At 33.5% G+C, this 19,377-nt stretch overlaps 1 protein-coding gene across 3 annotated transcripts; it reads left to right on the plus strand.

Annotated features, from left to right (window-relative positions):
- The first annotated feature begins 2,488 nt into the window (after positions 1-2,488).
- On the plus strand, positions 2,489-18,512 carry LOC109790499 (protein S-acyltransferase 8). Of its 3 annotated transcripts, XM_029269680.2 has the most exons (6): positions 10,478-10,571; positions 10,769-10,946; positions 13,262-13,447; positions 15,837-16,142; positions 16,268-16,501; positions 17,597-18,346. In XM_029269680.2, the coding sequence occupies exons 2-6, from the start codon at positions 10,929-10,931 to the stop codon at positions 18,119-18,121; spliced, it is 1,269 nt and encodes a 422-aa protein (XP_029125513.1). In that variant the 5' UTR covers positions 10,478-10,571; positions 10,769-10,928; the 3' UTR covers positions 18,122-18,346. The 3 variants fall into 3 exon arrangements, with proteins under 3 accessions (XP_020205251.1, XP_029125513.1, XP_082933006.1); XM_020349662.3 differs by lacking the exons at positions 10,478-10,571; positions 10,769-10,946 and adding an exon at positions 2,489-2,988; XM_083076880.1 differs by lacking the exon at positions 10,478-10,571 and having other exon boundaries at positions 10,743-10,946; positions 17,597-18,512.
- The last annotated feature ends 865 nt before the right edge of the window (positions 18,513-19,377 follow it).

A 19,377-nucleotide genomic window follows, 5' to 3' on the forward strand; every position in this document is an offset into this window, starting at 1 on the left:
ATAAACTTTTAAAGTTGGTAAAAGAGTTCACATAAAAACCTTTAGAAACATTCTTTGATATCCAAAATATTTTGAAAATGAAACTTGGAAAATAAAACATAAGAGGTTATAAAATATTTTCAAAATAATAAGTACAGCTCCATTTACAAATAAATTCCATGTCCTAGAAGTCTTCTGCCCCGATGTCACAATATCAGAGCATACCCATAACTCAACTATTGACATTCTAGATGCCACTCATAGTCGGATCTTCCTCACCTAAAACATCCACAAATTATACGGTGAGAAAAGAAAACATCTATATGAAAATCACACAAGAAAAATCCACAATATCGTCTCATCATAACTCATTACTTATTAAGGTATTTACAAGCATTTCTATCTATCCTAATTCTATAAATCACGCAACATCTTCACATCACAAATCTTGCAATTAACCCTATACCAAGATCACGCCTGTAGCATCTCTTGCTCGAGGTCGTGCGACCCCCGACATAAGCATTAATTGCCTCAAACATCCCACCCTATGCCAAGGTCATGCTTGTAGCATCTCTTACCCAAGGTCGTGCCACCCTCGACATAAGCATGAGAAATCACCCATCCCATACTATGCCAAGGTCACGCCTGTAGCATTTCTTGCCTAAGGTCATGCCACCCCTGGTCACAAGTGTGAGGAACCACAATCACATTCTCATTCACATCCACATTCACATCCACATCCATATCCACTACTCAATTTCACAATACATACACAATCCACACAAAATGGTGGTTCACATACCCCTCAAGTAATTCACCATGAATCCTCACCTAGATCATCAATTTTATCAAATAATATAATAATAACATTCATAAATTAATATAATAATAAATAAAATTAGCAATTTAATATAATCTTAACATAAACGGTAAAATCTCCAATTATTCCAAAACCTAACTCACAGACACTTTTCTACAATTTCGTTCTCTCTCCCAGATCATCATTCTTACAAATTAAATATATATTCATAATCCTAAATATATACAGAATCACATAAGACCAATAATTCTCCAAACAGAAGTAATTATAAAATTACTCATAATCCTACGAGCTTCCTCTTTTACCCAATTCCCTCATGTAACTTTGCATACAAATAATCCCCTTTTCCCCCGTACCTTGATAAGTAGTAGCTGAACCTACGCAAGATCTGGTTGGTCTCTCTCGCTGGGTTCCCCTCGGTCTGAAGCAAAAAGTAGAGGGAAAGAAGAGAGACCAGAAGAAAAGAAATCAGAAAATGAGAGGTGTGCCTTTTGGGAGTGGCAGAGTGCTCTATTTATAGGCATCAGGCTTCGCCGGAACGACCCGTTCCAAATCCGGAACGGCCCATTCTGGACCCTTAACTCACGACTAAAAATCACATCCAGAACGACCCGTTCTCAAATCAGAACGGCCCGTTCTGGGGTACATTTAATACTCACAACGGTCATATTTTGGAACGACCTGTGCTCAACTCTGAAACGACCCGTTCTCAACTCTGGAACGACCCGTTTTCAATTTGGGAACGCCCGTTTCAATCTAAAATTTGTAGACAATTTTTGTATTTTGGAATGGCCCGTTCCAGTTTGGGAACCATTCTAGTATACAAAATCACTCTCGTTTTAGTCATTTGGAACGTTCTGTTCCGATTTGGGAACGATCCGTTCTGGGCTACTAAATCACCCCTATTGGGCCTTTGGGCCCTCAAACAAAAATTAAAAATCGGGCTGTTACAGTTATAATTAAAAATATTTTATTTTATTTTTTATACATATTATTATTTTTTAAAGTATGCTTTGAATAAGTTTCTTGAAAAACACTTCTAAAAAAATAAGAAATAAGTTTTGTCATAAGTTAAAATTAACTTCTAGATAAGTTAAAAATACATTTTTTGAAAAGTTAATAAGAGATAATTTCTAAAAATCAACTTATTGTATAAGCTAATTTCAACTTATAAAAAAAATTATTTCATGTTTTTTTTTATATTTTTCTTTCCTATAAATATTTTTAGAGAAATTTATTTAAACAATCCTTTGATCTCAATGGTTATATAAACTTTACCTTCTATTTTTGTTACTAAATATAATAATATTTTAATAAATTTCAATCAATTAAAAAATATATTTATAACATTTTACATATATAAAAAAAACTTAAAATATAATGTATAAAAACCAAAATGAAATATTTTAAATATATGAATTAAAAAATAGTTCAATTATTTCAAAATTAAAATAATATTTATTTTAACAAAAATTATATCTTACAAATATAAATTGATCTTAGTTGTCAGTTTTGGACATGAGATGACATTGTCTTAACAAAGAGTACAGTAATAAAATTTACAAAACTTAAAAAAAACGAAAATGGTAATTAAAAGTATTAATTATTTTCAAGTGTATTTTTTTTTAAACATATAGATTGTATAAAAATAAAAGTCAATTAATAACAATAAATGGTGAAAAGTCATTGAAATGGGTAACGCTTCTTCCTCTTGGGTGGTGAATTTCAGGGATTTCAGTGGCGAAGAAGGGGTTTTCTCTTCACATAACTCACAACAACACACACCCCTCTCTCTTTCTTCCTTCTTCAACAGTGCTCTGTTCTTTTATTTTTCCTCTCTCTTCATTTCTTATTCGCTTTTTTATATTTATTTTTTATTATTTTTATTTACCCAAAAAGCCAAACCTGCAAATTCCGAACCCGAAAATCGCCGTCTTCAAATCCCACCCATTTTCTCTCTCGTTCGACCCAAATCGTGGAAGCCTCGGATTCTGACCCTTGAATCGCTGAATCGAAGTTCCGTTCAGTGGTGGGGTCGTTTCGGAGTGGTTGAACGCGTTGTGGGGATATGAGAACGAGTTGCATGTTTTGGTTCCGCAAAGAGTTATAAGAAGGAGTTGTTGCAGCAGAGCTTCTTCTTCTTCTTAATGGCAGCGAAGCGTGTTTATGAAGCATGGAAAGGAAGTAATGTAATGTTCTTTCCTTCTTTTTTTCTCCTTTTTTTTTTATTTTTCTGCTTGTTTTTCATGAATATAGCTTTTAATGTTTGATGTGTGTTTAATGGGTATGTTCTGGATTTGTTTCGTGAGTTGGGGGAAGTTTGATTTTTTTTTTTCCTTAATTTTTTCAAAGGGGTTAGAAGTTTTGTGTTTTGAATTTCTCATGCTGCTGCTGTTGATTGAAGCTTGAAAGTGGGACTGAGGAGTGGGGAAAAAAAAAATTAACTTGGGAGTGTGGTTTCAAAATTTAGGAGGTGGGTGTGTTGAGTTGGTGGAGTGAGGTTGTGTGCTTAGGGAATTGTGTAACATTGAACAAGCAGTTTCAAATTGTTGTCTTTCGTAACCGTTGTTGTGTCCGTTTGTGTTATGAGGCTTGACTCTGTGAGTGAACTGATAGGGCATTAGTAGTGGTTCATTACTTCATTGGAGGAGTCAGTTGCAACAAAAATTTAATGTGATTATATGACTTTGTGCCATTTCTGTGGTTAAAACTGGTCTTGGCTGGCTGCAGTTGGTTTCTTGCTTTGTTGTAGAGTTTTGATTTTTTTAGTGGGGGAGAGATGTATGAGGCAGTACTTCAGCCTTGTGTCTCTTAGTTAGCTTGAAGAGACAGGTTGAACTTGGTGAGTTGCTTTGTCTCAGGAAAATCAGAGATGGAGATAAATAATTTGTCCCCCCCTTTTTTGCTTGTTCATTATGATGGGTGATCTAGAATCATTTTTGCAATTATGGAGATCCAGCAGATAATCAATGATTATTTGTTTTATGATGTATCTTGTGCCTCATGTGAATTTTACTTCACAGATAACTCTGAAACATATAATACATTTTTGAAACATTCATCTAATTATTCTTGTTATAAAGACATGTGGACATAATAAGCACAAAACTTAGGTACAGTACCATTGGTATTGTTGATGTTGTTCTCTAATCATAATTGAGTTTTATCTCGGTAATACACAATAACATTTAATGGAATCCTTTATTATACATTATTGAAGTAAAATTCCACTTTTGATTGGAAAACAATACCAATAACACCTACGGTATTACATGTAAGTAATAACCATGCCAAAGGCTCATACATGTTAATACTATAGATAATTGCTATGAAAGACAAAGAAATATAACAAGCTTTGAACAGCCATATGTAAAGAATCTTTTGTGAAGATAAATACTATTTTTTTTGTCAATTAAGTATTGCTGGAGAAGCTGACTTTCTCTAAGCAAACCTCAATTCACATGTGTTTGTTTCCTGTTTGGAATCTCAAAACCATGGTAATCTACTAGAGACATGGTATTTCCAAACCATGGTTTAGGACTTTCCTATTGGGAATCCAAACATATTATTGGTCATTGGTGTTCTCAAATTCCAGTTTAAAGAGTAAGTCCATAGAATGTGCCTTTTTACATTAAACACCATCTCATTTGCAAAAACATCAGCTTCCAAGAGTGAACAGTTATTAAAGTGTACAATTTTTTTTTCTTTTTTTTTTGCATCATGGTATAATAATTTAGTGATTGTAATGGAAACCAATTACAAATGTCATGAAGAGTCATGATAAGTATAATAATAACTGGCCGTTATGATAAGAAGTTAGGAAAAGTAATTTATGATTAGAATATGTGATAGAAAACAACATATCCTGCATTAGTTGTTCAATGTTAGTTCTGTATTAGAATTAGAAACTGCCACAATGACAGTTATGCATAGAAAATAACCAATGAGTCATGTATTAGTGTAAATTTGATAGTAGGGTGTGTAGTTTGGAGAAGGGTGTTGTTATTAGCAGTTTGTATGTAGACAGAGAGTATTCTCTGTAGAAGACTTTTGTCTCTGGGACAACAATTGTATTACTGTGTTCTATGATTTCTGTGTTCAGAATTGTATTTTATTAGTTTATCAATAGGTTTTCTATCAGATTAATCCGCATGTTTTCACTCCTAAGAAAATTTCAGTTTCCCCCGAATGAGAAGAAGTTGAGATTTATAGCTTCTTCAAAAGAATCCTTTTTTCATTATTTGTAAATACTAAGAGCATCTTTCTCAGGGAAGAATGTAGAGACAACTCTTTGGTTATACTGGTACTATTGAATTCTAAAGAACCCATTCTATTGATAGGCTGAGCATATACTATAGTTCCTTATGTTTGGGGTCTAATTTGACCTAACATCTAAAATGTATAATGATGGAGGCTTAAGATAGCCAGGTGCCAGCATCTTGTGAGTGGCTGTTATCATCAATATTACTTGTAATGTGCAGTTGTGCAGGTCTGATTTAGGGTTAGTAGTACGCCTCTTTTATATTTTTGCCTTTTGAAGGTGGATACATGGAATATTTTTGGTGAAAATTACTGTGTGAATTTACTTTGGTTAAGTTTTTGGTTTGTTTTAAAGGTATTTTTGTGAACGAGACTCGAAAGCTTTGCTGTGTTATTGATTTTTTCATGTACTGTTCTGTCTTGTCTCTTACCTTCCAGTTTATGTATTGCCATCATCTTAGTTGTACATTATTTTATCTCTTCTGTTATATAGTGGCCTATATTTGATTTTGAGATTGGCCTGACATGTGATCCAACCTGAAAAGACTACGGTGCAGCCCAACAAGAATTTTCATGGAGATTAGGAGTGGGAGTAGAAATACTAGACCTATAGGCTCTGGACTGGTGGCTATTTTTCATGCAGAAGCTCTGCCTGCACCTTAAATTGTTATTATTGACCACAATTATTCTTATGGTTAAAATTGCTTATACATTGTTCATCAGAGACATAGTTTTCTAGGTCTTACACTATAATGTATCTTCTGTTGTTTCTTATTTTTAGTTAATACTCTTATTATGATTAAGTGTAGTCGTAGTAGTGTTAATTTTAAGCCTGACCACTGATATTTATGGATGGTAAGAATCCTTTTGGCTTGGGCAGGTTTCTAACCCATCTTCTGATGTAAAAGCCCTTTGGGCTAGAAGCATTGACTATGCACTGACCTACTTTTCCTTAAACTGAAATTTAATTTAATTGTGGAGAATGTAGGCAGCAAGGATTACTTGGTCATAAATACTTCCCATACCATATTAAGGACATAGGCCCAACTCTTTTGGATATTTTTGGATGGTAAGAGCCCTTTGGGCTTGGGCGGGTCACACATCCTTTGATATAAAAGTCCTTTGGGCTGTAAGCATTGTCAATGCACCGACCAACTTTTCCTTAAACTCAAATTTAATTTAATTATGGAGAATGTGGCCGGCAAGGATTACTTGTTGAGGAATTGGTTATAAAGATTTCCCATACCATATTAAGGACATGGGCCCAACGCTCCCAGAAGCTTAAGCTACTAAGTGCATGTTTGGTTTCTAGATGAAAAGCTCTAAATTCACGTTGAACAGAAAAGGCAAAAATTCTTGTTTCTCAATTTGGTGCATTGGAATGTTTAAATTCCCGTTTGTATTGATGCAAACGGGTTCTCAAATGCACCCTAAGTGGATGCTTTCAAATGGTATATGTACATTAACTGAGGTACTATGGAAACTTTATCTTGCTTTCCACCGCTTTCCACTATGAGTATCCGATAGTCAAGATCTCCCAAGGGTTGGGTACTTATAAAGGCACTCTGATGTTCAAATAAGGCTTTGGCTCAGTAATAAATGTCAACAATAAATGCATGAACTGTGTAATCAGGAAATTTTATACTAACCATAATGGACTACGAACTCTTGGGCTTTGCTCACCATTACCAATTAGGTAATACATTCTTAATGATGGATTAGCTTTTCGCTAGTTTCTAATGAACTTAATTATTCTATTTAACTTCAGCTGGCTGTTGCGTGCTAGGGCTCAGCTGCCAAAGACTTCAACTTTGGGCTGCTAAGGCTTTGGTTGCCGAGCACTTTGTGATTAGGGGTCATTTTCTCATATATCGGTCACCTGGGGTGTCAAAGGGGTATTAGACTGAGTTGTATTGATTGAAACTCTACATGCCAAATTACCAATCAATTTGTTCATTTGTTGAATCCCATGCATCCTCCAAATTATTTGATGCCTTTGACAGTGCCTAGACTTTAGTTCAGCATTGAACACCATAAAGAAGGTAGTCATGATCGAGCACCCTGAGATCCATTTCCTACAACTACTCCCAAAATCCTTTCCTTGCCAAGGTATTATAATCTTTCTCAAACTTAGTTTTGGAAAAATAGGTCTTTTTCATGCCTACTTCTACATATCATTGATAACTTTGTTGGTGCTAACAGCTGCATCTAAAACCAGATATCATTTGACAGATGGTATCTTCCAAAACCTCGCTCAATCGATGGTCACAATCATGTTAACATTGGAGACCACACCACTCTTAATTTATCTTTATAAACTCATCCCTATTAAAAAACAAGGTAATTTAAGGTAGAAGTTATCCTTGTCCTAACCTTTCTATGTATAAAGTCCCAACAATTTTATAATGACTTCTTTATATCCTCTTTTATAACAGTCCCAGCATTTTTGGAAGCAATTGTAAACTTGTCTATGTGTGGGGCATTATTTTGATCCATATTCCCTTTGTTCTCATTGGAAGGTCATTATGTCTAGATGTCCCATTTATGTTATGCAGATATGAGATTCAACTATTCAAGTCTAATTCCTTGATGAATGGTCTAAATCGTTCATTTTGTTAATCAAGTCTTATAAAATCTTATTTTTTTTCTTCCTATCTACTATAGTCAAACTTGAATTTTGGGTGGGCCTAACTCAATCCCAAAAGTTAGGTCATGAGGTGCAGATTGATCAGGTCTTTATAAGCTATATTGCTAGGAAGCGAATACTACTATACTAAGAAAACTACTTGTAGAAAGCTATAAAGAAGATATAAGGCTACTGGAATATTTCTTCATTTAATGATTGCTCTCCAAGGAGAAGAATACACTTATTTAACCCTAACTGATGCCAATTAATAAATAACAGTTATCCATGTGTTAGCGTCCTATTATTGTAAGAGAAATAAAATAAAATTTATAATTATAATATAAATATCTAAGCCCATCCAATGTAGTCTTTTAACCACTTTGGTTTCAGGGCATGTTTGGGCCTCCGTTGGTCCATCTTATCATTTACTTTGGTCATATCTACAGTCAATGTGGGATCTCAATGCATATCCCTCACACCCAAGAATGGACATTTGTAGCGTGGTGATTGTAGGAAACAAATAAGGAAACAAGTCTCATGATATGCTCAATTAGAGGAATAATTGATTCTATGGTATATTTTGAGATAAATCTAAGATACTCCAACCCTCCTCAAGTTGGCGTGTCATATGCACCAAGTTTTTATGTAAGAACCTCCAAGGGATCTATATGTCTACTTGCAGATCATTAGAATTTACACACATGTTAGTTATTTCTCCAGACTAAATTTTCTCCCTTACAATGTGACAATAGATATCAATATGTTTTGGTTTTTCTTGGAAGAGAATAGATTTGAAGTAATTGCTAAAGCTGCTTGATTATCACATTTCAAGTTCATTAGTTGTGATTCATAGACTCTCAATTCTCTGAGAAATTGTTGAAACCATATGATTCCCATGTTGCACTTCCTATTGCTATGATACCAACTCGAATAAAATATGACACTGCAAAGTATGTTTAAACAGTATACACAAGGCTATTTATTTCAGCCAATCTTGTCAAAAAAACTGTTATGGCACCGATTCAAGAATTATGTGGCGGTTTGAAGCCTGATCTCCATTCACCATTTGTAATGGTGCCTGCTATGGCCATGGTGTCGACACGATTTATGGCAGTCATGGAAGATTATTATTATTATTTTTTCTTGCCTTTTTAAAAGGCCCATTTAAGGGTTTTTTTTGACACCCACCAAACATCACTTGCACTTTTCTCTCTTTGTCTCTCGTTAACATTCACAAAGAAACCTAGGATTTCTTTTCTTCTTTCACTGTTTAACCTCCATACTTGTGGCCAATCAAGTCTGATGACCCCTCTCCGAACACCTTCCTCTTGGTGGCCTGAACTTCGGCGAACAATGCTAATGAGATAAACAGTTTTTTTTCTTCTACCTGTTCTCCATCTGCTCTACATTCTTCTGATGTTCCTTGCCTTCTTTTCTGTTTTTTTTTGTTGTCTCTTATTCTCTGTGTGACACTGACTGTTATAGTTCTTCATCAGTTCAATTTTCAATGTTTAGTTCTGTTTTTATAATTTCAAAATGGTGTTCGCTATTCTTTTGTTGTCTGTTTCTTTATTAAACATATAATGTTATTGCCAATTCTTTTCCACATAGGACTATGTCAACACCCAAAATCAAAGTCATGCTTCCTCAGACATAGGATGGAAACATTTAATGCATTGTGATGTGAATTTATATGATGAGATTACAAGACTTTGATGAATTATGACATTGTTCTTTTGAAATTTTAGTCTATGATTCTGCTGTTTTTAATATATTCATGCTGTTTCTAATTTAAGTTTGCTATTTTTTTAATTTTTAATTTTAATTTTAATTTTTTTTATAGTTTTTGTACATTATATGTCTGCCACGCCATCTGCCATAAGTTTATGACGGATTTTCAGCTCACAACCATAGCCCAAAGGCCATTATGCATTATTGATAACCTTGGTTTTTGCATCAACATTAATTACAATAAATGCAATCAATCCTAGTCAAATCAAATAAGAACAAAAATCCAAATATTTGCTCCTAAATTAGAGAACTAATTGGAAGTATGATATATATACGATATTCAGAAGATATTTTAGCAATTATAATTTTAGCTAGCCTCCTAGATAGAACCTTGTAAACTCATTCACAAGATTGATTCCAATGATCAAGGTTTTGAATTGTTTATTCATTAGTCATGGTTGCATTGCAATTGTTGCAGTTTGCAATTATGGCTTGATGCGATTTCAGCAGCCACTACCATGGGTGGTATTATCTTGAATACTTTTTCTAATTCTCCATTCAAGAACACGTTCTTAATGTCAAGTTATTGGAGATCCTGATTGGCTGCCAAAGATAGGAGAACATGAATTGTATTCAACTTTGCCATAGGCGCAAATGGCTCTATATGGTCAGCTATTGGTTTGTGTATACCCCTTTACAAAAAGACAGGCTTTGTACCTTTCAATTGTCCCATCAGCTTTATATTTCAAAGTGAAAAGATATTTGCAACCGTGTCTCTCATCAGCTTTATATTTAAAAGTGAAAAGATATTTGCAGTCAACATGTCACTTGCCTCTCAGTAAATCCATCACCTCCCATGTTTCATTTTTTTGTTTCCCAAAACCCTCATTTCTTCCATTAATAGCACCTCTCTGCATTTAGGAACATCCAAGGCTTTGTGAATAGTCTTTGGAGTTTCTGCTCTATCAGCGTAAATATAAAAATATGAAATCTGTAGACAGAGACTTATAGGGGAAAATTTTCAAGATAGGTGGAGAGGACATGACTGATTTTTCTTTAAGAGCAGTTAGCAAATCAACATCAGGTGACTTGGACTTGCTAAAACCAGATGGGATCCTGGAGCCATCCCTAATTTCAACTTTCTTGGTGCTTCAGGTGGGGGAGATTCTCCTTGTACCTTGATTTTGACTTCCTTGAATAAACTACTATCTCCTTGTCATTCTATATATCTAGACAGTATAGTAAATATCATACGATATATGATATATATCGTATGATAAAATACAATTCACAGAGCCTGCTATTCGAATTGCAAGGTGACTTGTTTTGTGCACAAATTGCATGAGTTGCAGATCGAATTGGAGGAATCGCACAATTGTGGGCAAAGCAGAGTCACAACACCCTGCCACTCCTCCAAGGGCAGTCGCAGCACCCTGCCGCTCCCTCCAAGGGCTGTCACACCCACAGCAGTGTGTATTACAGCCAAAATTGCGGCTGGAGTTGGTCTGGCTCATGGGTGCACCTGTAGATGTGGGCACAACCCTAATCCTAAACAAACGACAGCGTATTCTGTTTTTTGAACTTCAGTAACTTGTGTTTAGTTGTAACAAAGACCCTGTTTTAACTTTTAACTTGATATCTAATTTTTGTCTATTATCAAATAAATATTACTTAATTGGTGTGATAATTGTTTATATTTTACTTACTGTTTAATATCTTTTATTATAAAGCTATCATAAATCAATAATAAATCTGTTATAGTTACAAATATTTAATTAATATATAATAAATTTTATGGCAGAATTTTTATTATAAACTTTATAATAAAATAATTCTAATATTACAGTATTTATTATAAATTTTAGTTATTGATGATGAATATATGTTTAAATGTCTGGTAATTGTATATGCTATGTTTATTATTGATCCGTGAATCAATTTTGATTTGGAAAGTAAGCTTTCAAATACACAATTTGTGTCCTGATTCAACTACCATGTTTCTACATATCCCAGAATTTGAGTTGCCTTCTGTAAAATTGCACACTTGAATACAATGGTGTGACAGGTTCAGTGTTTAGAACAGTATGTATTTGGGACAGATTCAATGTTTGGGGGGTAGGTTTAATTTATAGAATAGTCAGTATTTGGGACAGATATAGTGTTTGGGCATAGGTTCATTAAGAGATAGATCAAAGTCCAAAGACCCAGCTTCGCGCAAATTTTTGCCTTAAGGAGATAACTTTTGGAAGTATAGTCTTCAAAGAGTAACATTGAGGGTAAAAAAGTTCCTCTTTGTGGATGGATTATATCACTTGTAGCCTTGTGCCTTGAAGTAGAATAGCCAATGAAAACACATTTAAGAACTCTAGTGTCTAACTTGCTTCAATGATGGGATGAATGTGCACAATGGCAGTAAAACCAAATACTGAGAGGCAGACCAGAACTAAGGGGAGAGGTAGGGAAAAATTGCTGAAATTTTCTGAGGTGTTGTGAAAGAGAGCACTCATCTTCACTTTCTATTGATGAGGTAGGTAGATGTCAGAATTGCATCTCGCCAAAACATTTTGGGCATGTTTGCAGTGAACTTTAAGGAACAAGCAACTTCTAGGTGTTTACTTTTGCATTTGGCAGCTGTTAGATTAATATATAGTTATATTATCATATGTCATGTAAAAGTTGTTTTTAATCTTTCCTTCTGTTATAGCTGTCTGTATACACTGCTGTAGTTGCCTGTCATAGGGATTCAGACTGTAATCCTTCTTTTTAGTCTCATTGTACTTCTATTTTTTTATATACTAGGAGGAAAGAGGCACTCGGTGCCTCTAATCTTTTAAAGATAAAAAAAATAATAAAAGAGATAATAAAGTCAGTAGTTAATTAGAGAATGTGAGAAATTTGGAGAGTGAAATTTACGAAGTATAAAAGAAAGAGAATAAAAATTAAATAAAAAAAGATAATGGGAGAGAAAAAGTAGTTTGGAAGTAGTTATAAGGATAAAATAGTTCTAAAAATTGTGTGCACGAAAAAGGGATATCCCCTTTTATTATATGTATAGATGTATTAATTATATGTATAGATCTATATATATACATACAATCTGTTCTGAGTGAAGCTAGGTCACTCGAGCCTTTTATTCAAAATTCTAATCTCTAGTGCAACATCACCTTCTTTTTGGGGATTGGGGAAGAGGTTTGGTGAATATCCATTTTTTAAAGATAATCTCCCAAGGTAGCAATGAAATATTCTGTGCCATTATTAGTGTGCAGAATTTGATATGTATGAAATTGTGTTTGAATCATTGAATGAAAATTAATAAACAGATAATGGACATCTATTGTATATTTAAATAGATTAGGTATGGTCTTCAATAAATGTGAAAAACCTCTGAGTATGATTAATTAAAAGTACAAGAAAGACCATGTAAATTGCTTTTTGAAGAAAATAACAAAAATTCTCTTTAAGAATGCTAAATAGAAAAGTAATAATATTTTTGTAGCTTTTGTTAATCTTTGTTTGAATATCTAGAAAATAACTTATCTTTTGTGCATTATAGAATATCTTTGGAATATATTGTGGAGCAATCATTTTTCTAATTGTGGAAGCAATCTTAGACATTGTTTCTACTTTTGTTATGTTTCCTTGTTCTAATTGAATTAAATTCTATTAATTTCGACAAAAGTTTGTTTCCAAGTGGTAATGTTATCCTCCAGAAATGTAGCATTTTGCTAAATTTGTTCAAGCTACTTCATAATTTCAGTTGTGTTATTATTTAATCAACTACTTTCTGTTAAATATTAAAACTACAGTCTTATATCACTTCAAACTTTTCTCTTAACCTAATGCAGAAATTCCTATTTGGAGGAAGGTTGATATTTGGGCCTGACGCTAGGTCACTGCTTGTCACCTTGTTGCTGATCATTGTTCCAGTTGTCCTCTTTTGTGTATTTGTAGCAAGGCATCTTCGGCATGAATTTTCTTCATATAATGCAGGATATGCTATTTTGGTGATGGCAGTTCTCTTTAATATTTATGTAAGTTCTATTTAGTTTTTCTGTTCTTTGTTATTTGATGTTTTTATACTTTTGCTTATCTGAGACTTTTTATATTGAATGCCCCTCATTCCAAATTTAGAATAGGTTATTTCTTTATACAGAACTTGCTTAGAGTACCTGTCTCATCTAAATATTCCAGTTGGATTCATTCTTATCTCCCTTTATTATGCTTCCTCTCATAAGTAGACAATTATTTATTGAGAACATCATGTATTCAAAGAAATTTTAAACGAATGTGTTAGGCTCATAGTTGTCATTTAGTGGTGTGGAGCATGGTAGTTGAATCAATATACAAACAGTGTCTTAGAAAGCCTATTTTTTGAACTGTGGTTTGAATTGTATCGTGAATTGTAAGATTCATGATCAATAATAAAACATAGCATATACAATTAACAAAGACATTAAAACATATATTCATGATCAATAACTAAAAAACATAACACTAGGAGCATGAAATGTATGTTTGGTTAAAATTTGTTATAATAGAATAGTATTAAATTTATAATAAATGTTCTTCTATTAGAATAATATTATATTAAAATTTATAATGAATATTCTGCTATTAGAATTTTTTATAATAAATATTCTGCCATTTAATTTATTATATTAATATTAATTAAATATTTGTATTTGAAAAACTATAACAGATTTTATTTACTATTTTTTATGATAAAAAGATATTTAACAGTAAGTGAAATATAAACAATGATTGCATCAATTAAATAATTTTAATTTGATAATAGACAGAAATTAAATATCAAGTTAAATGTTAAAACAGTGTTACAGCTGAACACAAGTTACTGGTGTTAAAAAAAAACACAATACACCGTAGTTGTTTGGGATAGGGTTGTGCCCACATCTACAGGCGTACCCATGACTCATGAGTGGAACTGACTCCAGCTGCAATTTTCCTAATTTTGGCTGCGAAACAACGGCCAGGTGTGACTGCTCATAGAGGAGCAGCAAGGTGCTGCGACTCCACTTTGCCCAGAATCGTGTGATTCAGTACGAAATTGTGATTCCTCCTATTCGATCTGCTGTTCATGCAATTCAGATGCAATTTGTGAACAAAAAAAGAACCTCCTTATTGCTGGCTCCATGAACTGTATTGTATTCTGTCGTATCGTGTATAGTACATTACTTACTACTCTGGTATGGAGTAGTTGACTCCAAAAGTGCTAGTGAAGGATGGCCACGATGCTAAAGTTATGGATACAAGATAACTATTTATGCCACACAAACAAATGCTCAAAACTCAAAAAAAAAAAAAAACTGAAATTAGAGACATTTTTTTTCATTAACAAAGTCATGATCTAGACACTCAATGTTGATCATTTTAAAATAATTGATATAAATATAGTTGACTGTTTACTCTATCATAAATGTCAATATTATGCAACATGCAATGATGAATCAGTAAACATGTAGCCTTTTTTATCTGTTTCTCTTTCTGTATCTTTCCCAGCTCATTTTATTCATTCTTTTGTAGTATGTTTTCACATTCCATCTTTTGTTTTCACAAGTTTTTCCTTAACAGTAGCTTACAAATCGAAGAAAATAAACATTTAATGAACAAATTTTATTGCATGATTAGAAAACAGTTTTGATATGTAATAGAGATGATACGGGGTATCTTGAAAATGTACATGTAGGGGATTTTGCAGAGAGGGAACAAATTAAACAATTAGAATAAACAGAGGAAAAATATACTGAGGTCAAGATTGAAATCAGAATTAGGTAGCGATTGGAAAACCTGCCGAGGAAGTCTTTCACACAAAAGCAGGCAGAACTGTTTTCCCACATGTAGAGAGACTCACTGGGTGATCATGCTTGAAGCCCTTGTATTATTCCATGGAAACCCTTTTCTAACTTGAGTCCAAAGTTTAAAAATCTTTCCTATGATAAGCACCACAAAGGATGTAAGGATCCATTCATATATCTTTTATGAGCCAAAACTGACTCCAGTGCCATGGTTTCTTTAAACAATTTAATAGTGATCCAGTATACAATACTACTGCTGTTGAGGGTTATAGATAAAATGAAACAAATCCTTTTTTCTAGTAGGAAATGGAATTTTCAGGATAGTAATAAACAAATCATGGATAAGTCCAAGATTTTTCCTTAAATCCAAGTGATCTTTCTGTAGGCTTTTCCTATGATCCAATGTATGATGCATCTATTGATACGGTTTCCGTTCTTTTAAATATTCAAATATTTACTAAGGTTGTAAGTTATTTCAGTGATTGCATTTTCTTTCATTTAACCATCATTCTAAGGGAAAACTCCTAGTTAAGATATTGATTTTCTTTACTTTTTTGATTCCCAGGCCTTGATGCTATATAATCCTAATATTTATTTATGTTTACAGGTGTTGATTCTTCTCTTTCTCACTTCTTCTCGCGATCCAGGCATTATTCCAAGGAACTTGCATCCACCAGAAGAAGAGTTCCGTTACGACTCTTCAGTTTCTGTTGATATTGGGGGACGACAAAGTCCAACCCTTCAGTTCCATCGAACAAAAGAAGTAATGGTCAATGGCCTTCCCGTGAGGGTGAAGTATTGTGACACTTGTATGCTGTATCGTCCTCCTCGTTGCTCCCATTGCTCCATTTGCAACAATTGCGTTGAACGTTTTGATCACCATTGCCCTTGGGTGGGCCAATGTATTGGGCTGGTAAGATAGTTACCATTCACCATGTTATCTATGTTTTGATAACTGCTTTGTTCATATTGACTTTCTTGGCTTGTTACATGTTTGATTTCTTGTAATTATTTGTTTATGACTTTTCCAACGTGCAGAGGAACTACCGATACTTCTTTCTGTTTGTTTCTTCGGCAACTATTCTATGTATCTATGTGTTTTCCATCTCAGCCTTTTACATCAAGGTTCTAATGGATCATAATGATGGGACAGTTTGGAAGGCAATGAAAGAATCCCCTTTCGCTGTTATATTAATGGCATATTGTTTCATCTCTTTGTGGTTTGTTGGTGGACTAACTGGCTTTCATCTGTACCTTATTGGCACAAATCAGGTCAGTTGATGTCTTTCACATTTCTGAATATGATATCTAGTTTATGTTTGTTCGTTTTATTTGTACACTAACTGGTTAGTGCAAAAATAAAAGGCATGTGGAGTTCGTCCTTGGTGAAGTTAATTTGAAACCACTATCTTACAAACATTTTAAACATCTAAATCCACCAGGCACCTTATCTATACCAATAATAAAGGAAATTATCCTATTTCGCGTACACATTATTTGGACAATTTTATCTCTATAACTACCTCAACTACTCTTCTTTTCTCACCATTTTGATTTTTATTTTTTTTTGATTTTTTCTGCTTTTCAAAACCGCTCAAAAACTATTCATACAACTACAACTACTTAAAAATTGTTCATATCCTACAACTTTTATTTTATTTTTATTACTTTGACTCACTTTTATTTTATATTTTAAAAATACATGGAGTGCCTTTATGACGCTAGTCAGTAAGAAAGCCCGTAGTTCAATTTATTTATTTTTCTTCTATGTCCATTGTGCCTGTTCATGTTTGTTGGATGCGGACAAAATGTAGTAAAACTGGAAATTAAAATTCTCAATGGTTGTTCTTGAATGTAGCCAAAAATTTAGGCAATGAAGAGAAATAAAAATTTGGGAAGATTATTTTTATTGGAAAAAATTCAAATCCTACATCGACTAGAAATAAAACAATTAAAGAAAATATAAGTGGGAGAGAGGGGAGAACTCTCACCTTACAAACTAGTTTTGTAAGGTTGAGTTTGGTCTAAACCTATTATTCTAAGAATTTTAAAATCTTAAACTCATTTTCGTCCCTTATACTTGCTTTTCCCAACAATTAGTAATGATAAATTTTCAGAAGGTTGGTGATTTTCTATTTTCTTCCATCAATCCAAACTCATTGATAGTGTAAGCCTGCCCACTGGTTGTTTTCCGTATTATACTATATCGTGAATGGTGTCTTAAAAGGCCAAATTTTATAGAAAATTATGTTCTATATTCACATTACTTATAATAATACTGATTTATTTGCTGAAACTTTGATTCTTAAGATTCCTTGTGTTTCAAGAATATCTTCATCACCTGGTTGATTATAACTTGTTTTGCAGACTACCTATGAAAACTTCCGTTACAGAGCTGATAACAGGGTCAATGTTTACAACCGGGGTTGTTTAAACAATTTCCTGGAAGTATTTTGTACAAAAGTGAAGCCCTCAAGGAACAATTTCCGAGCTTTTGTTCAAGAGGAGGTACCGAGGCCACCCCCTCCGGCTGTTTCCCGGGAACCTGAACCAGACACAGGTGGAGGAGATCCTCGTCCTAAGGTTGAAGATGATCTAGATATCGGTGAAGACCTGTTGAAAATATCCCAACGACGAAATATTGAAGAAATTGATGAGGACATTCGAAGCAGAGGGAGCAATGGACCTCCCCATAATACATCTGAGGTGGATTCAGTTTTGGGGTCAGATCGTCGGGCCCCAACAATTCGACCTGAAGCAAGGCACTCGAGTGAGGGAAGAAGTGAAAGCTGGGAAATCGCTCCGGAGGTCCTTGCCAATGCAAGTGTAACTGAAAGTAGAAGCTATGTTGTATCAAAGGAGGTGCGCCAAAAACTTGGTGGTTCTTTCTGATATTTGCACAGGCATCAGTGTAGATGATCTGGGGTTTACTTAGATATTGAAGATGAAAAAGAAAATGCTGTTTGATCAGATTATAGGAATGTGAATTGAATTGGTTGAGGCATTAAGTACAAAAACTTGTTTGATCTTTTTTTGTGGTAAGCTTAGATCATTTGGGAAGAATAGAAATGTGTGTAATTTTCGAGAGACAAAGGAATAGTGTCTTTTTTCTGTCAATTTTTTTACCTACAGTCCAATATGTGCATTGCATCTTGATGTGGCTTTATTCTTTGTGTATATAACCAGTTGTGATGCTAAAAAATTTATCTGCGTACTGTAATTTAGGGATTGTAAAAAACTGGTTTCTCAGCTAAATGCTTTTATCCATGCTATTTGGGTACAATGATGTGTTGGGATTTTGTGACTTTGTAAGGTTAGAAGATTTTTGGTTTTAAGTTGTGTGCTTCTATTAAAAAGAAAGGACTTTTATTTTTCATTCTGTATTAGATATTCTATCTACCATTTCTCTCTAGCTTCTTAGCAAATGAAACTGAAACATCAAGGATATAAAGAAAGATGAACTTTTGAACAAAATTGTATTTTTTTATTAATACTCATGAGAAATTAAATAAATTTTGAATTGAATCTTACTCGAGCCTAATTGATTTTCTTGCCATAATTTATCAACTGTGTCAATATATTGGACCTTACCTAATGCTCTCGAGAGTCTAGACAACGAAATGAAGGGACTGTTATTCCCACTGCTTTTATAATAAACTAGTGGAAAAAGGCGATCCATGCCTCTTATTAAAAAAATTTATAATTTATGAAAAAGTAATTTAATAATAGAATTAGGTAGTTATTTGAAAAGTGAGTAGTTTATAATTTATAAAAGAGTAGTTTAAGAGTATAAATAGAATTAAAATATGCAAGCGAAAAAGGTCTATTATCTTTTAATAGTTATATTTATTCTGTTTTACAAAAAATAAGTAAAGGAAAAGAGTTAACCACCCCTCTCCTCTCCTCACTTGCTTACTATAAATCTTATTTTCTCATTCCCTTTGTGTCTTTTTCTATTGCTCTTTGGTTATTGGACATTTTTGGCAAAGAAGGTAAGTTTTCTTCCAAATAAGGTTGAAGTGGAAACACATTTTTGTTGTGGCTTGATATGAGACAAAAACCTATTTTCGTTGTATATTAAGCTTGATACGCCTTTTTGTATTAGATTAAATAATTAAATTTTATATGTAATTATGTCTTGATTTTTT

This window comes from Cajanus cajan, chromosome 1 (assembly GCF_000230855.2).
Source record: "Cajanus cajan strain Asha chromosome 1, NIPB_CcT2T_4, whole genome shotgun sequence".
Taxonomy (NCBI): domain Eukaryota; kingdom Viridiplantae; phylum Streptophyta; class Magnoliopsida; order Fabales; family Fabaceae; genus Cajanus; species Cajanus cajan.

What these genes read in the sequence shown, in the direction of transcription:
- LOC109790499 (XM_083076880.1), top strand. Translation starts at nt 10,758, where the DNA reads ATGAGTTGCAGATCGAATTGGAGGAATCGCACAATTGTGGGCAAAGCA. An exon ending in TCATGGGTGCACCTGTAGAT is followed by an intron (nt 10,947 to 13,261) that starts GTGGGCACAACC and finishes AACCTAATGCAG; the next exon opens with AAATTCCTATTTGGAGGAAG. An exon ending in CAGTTCTCTTTAATATTTAT is followed by an intron (nt 13,448 to 15,836) that starts GTAAGTTCTATT and finishes TTATGTTTACAG; the next exon opens with GTGTTGATTCTTCTCTTTCT.